The 2448-nt window shown below is 55.4% G+C and overlaps 1 protein-coding gene across 1 annotated transcript in view; it reads left to right on the top strand.

Moving 5' to 3' along the window:
- The window catches only part of LOC107117362 (dynamin-1-like protein), a 33413-nt gene extending 31768 nt beyond the window's left edge, over positions 1-1645 (top strand). The window contains exon 17 of the mRNA XM_015419462.1: positions 824-1645. Coding sequence (XP_015274948.1) covers positions 824-880 — 57 coding nt within the window. The 3' untranslated portion in view covers positions 881-1645. The remainder of the gene's footprint in view (positions 1-823) is intronic.
- The last annotated feature ends 803 nt before the right edge of the window (positions 1646-2448 follow it).

The following is a 2448-nucleotide window of genomic DNA, read 5'->3' as shown; positions in this document are numbered from 1 at the left end:
GATGGTCCCTCTCAGCTGTGGAGTCTGCTGGCGGGCTCTCCTTCTCCGGAGGTTTCCAAGCAGAGGCTCGATGGCCCCCTGACGGCCGTGCTGATTCTGTGAACGGAGGCCGATCAGGAGAGGGAGGGCAGGGAGGGTTCCCTCTAAGCTGAGTTGGTGTGAGCCAGCTCACAGTTTTTTAGCCTCCGGCTCACACCTTTTTGTCTCAGCTCCGGAAGGAGGGCTCCGGAGCCAACTAATTTATGCAGCAGCCAAATCGCTCGCTCATAACTTTAACGCCAGTAGCTCACAAAGGAGAATTTTTGCTCACGAGACTCCACAGCTTAGAGGGAACACATGAGTGCTTCGTTCTCGTGACCCTTTCTGACACGTCCAGGGAAATGCCGATGGCCACTTTGGGGGGTCAGGAAGCCATTCTTCTCCAGGCCCGATCGGCTGAGGATCCTGGAGGGGTTTTTTGTTGTCTTCTGGGCATAGAACAGGGATCATTGGGTGGGGTATGTGGTGAGGGTCAATGTTCCCTCTAAGCTGTGGAGTCTTGTGAGCAAAAAATCTACTTTGTGAGCTACTGGCATTAAAGTGGTGAGCGAGCGATCTGGCTGCTGCATAAATTAGTTTGCTCTGGAGCCCTCCTTCCTGAGCGAAGACAAAAATGTGTGAGCCGGAGGCTGAAAAACTGTGAGCTAGCTCACACTAACTCAGCTTAGAGGGAACACTGGTGAGGGTATTTGTGAATTCCCTGCATTGTGCAAGCTGGGGGTTGGACTAGATGACCCTGGAGGTCCCTTCCAACCCTGTGATCCCTCTTTGGTTCTCTTTGCAGGCGTTACAGAAAGCCAGCCAGACCATCTCCGAGATCCGTGAGACGCAGCTCTGGTGAGCGGCCTCTGACTCTTTGGAAGACTCGTTCAAAGCCACACCACTATTTCCTCAGCCTGCTTGAGTCTCCGGGGGGGGGGGGAAGGCCAGAGCTTTGGGCTTCTGCACAAACAAGAGCCCTTTTTCTGCGGCTGGAGCCACAGAGTCACTGCCTTGGAACCCTCGCCTGTGCCCCCTCCCCCCTGACCAGTCTTTTGTGCATATCGTCCTTGCTGGATCGCAACTTATTTAATGGTGGTGGTACACAGTTCGAATCCCCCCCCTGCACATAACTGCTTCCTTCAGTTGCTGGGTTAGGCCCAATCTTTGTTCGTGACAGTTCCCCCCTCCCCTGGTCCGGGGGGTGGGGTGGGGGCTTCATGGGTCTGTTCCTCCACCTCCCCAAATCCTGGGGCATGTCGTGGAAGTATGAAATGTTGTCCGTTACGTCTCTGCCCGAGTCCCTGAACCGAAGCCGGTTTGTGAGAGCGTGTGCGTCCCTCCAGCTGAATGTTTGTATATTTCGTTCCTGTGCAGTGTGGAGAGAGAGGGTGACTGGGTAAAGGCTGCCTGGGTGGGGCCAGAGCGAGAGGGTACAGCGCCGGCCGCCTCCTTCGCACGGGGTTCCTGCTCTCACCCTCACCTAAGAGCCATGTGCAATAGCGTCACTGCCTGATTGTGAAAGGGAATTGCGCAATGCTGCCTGGTTGTGAATGGGAACGGCACAATTCCCCTGTCTGCATGCGGGTGCTGGGCTCGGCCTGTGAGTGTCGCAAAATAAAATTGTCTCCCGTTGTAGCCATGTCGCTGTGTGCGTATTACTGAGTGGGGAGAGCTTCAGCCTCACACCCAGGTACATCCCCCGGTACCGTAGTGCTTGGGCAGTAGTCCCCTTGGCGGCTAGTGGCAGGGCTGTCGGAGTTGGAGCCAGCCTGGCCCCGTGGTTAGTGTTGGACTAGGACCTGGGAGACCTGGGTTCGAATCCCTCCTCTGCTGTGGAAGCTCGCTGGGTGACCTGGAACCAGTCGCACGTTCTCTATTTCGTCTCCCTCATAGAGGAGGAGGAGGAGGAGATCGGGTTTACGCACGTTCTCTATTTTGTCTCCCTCATAGAGGAGGAGGAGGAGATCGGGTTTATACCCCGCCTTTCACTGCCTGAAGGAGTCTCAGAGCGGCTTACAAACTCCTTTCCCTTCCCCACCACAGATGCCCTGTGAGGTAGGTGGGGCTGAGAGAGCTCCTTCAAGGACTGCTCTTGAGAGAACAGCTCTGAGAGAACTTGTGGGTGACCCAAGGTCACCCAGCAGCTGCATGTGGAGGAGTGGGGAATCACACCCGGTTCTCCCAGATTAGAGTCTCCACTCCTAACCATTACACCAAACTGGCTCTCTGGGGCTGTTGTGAGAATGAAAGGAAAGGGTGGGAGACCCAGGTTCAAATCCGTGGTCTGCTGTGAAAGCTCGCTGGGTGACCTTTGGCCAGTCACCTGCACTCGGCCTAACCTACCTCACAAGGTGGTTTTTGTGAAGATAAAACAGAGGAGAAGGATGGGGGCTGCTTCGTGGAGAACAGTGAGGCATAAATGAAGCA

This window comes from Gekko japonicus, unplaced genomic scaffold (assembly GCF_001447785.1).
Source record: "Gekko japonicus isolate JY-2015 unplaced genomic scaffold, Gekko_japonicus_V1.1 scaffold617, whole genome shotgun sequence".
Classification (NCBI taxonomy): domain Eukaryota; kingdom Metazoa; phylum Chordata; class Lepidosauria; order Squamata; family Gekkonidae; genus Gekko; species Gekko japonicus.
This window is presented reverse-complemented; position numbering and strand designations above follow the sequence as displayed.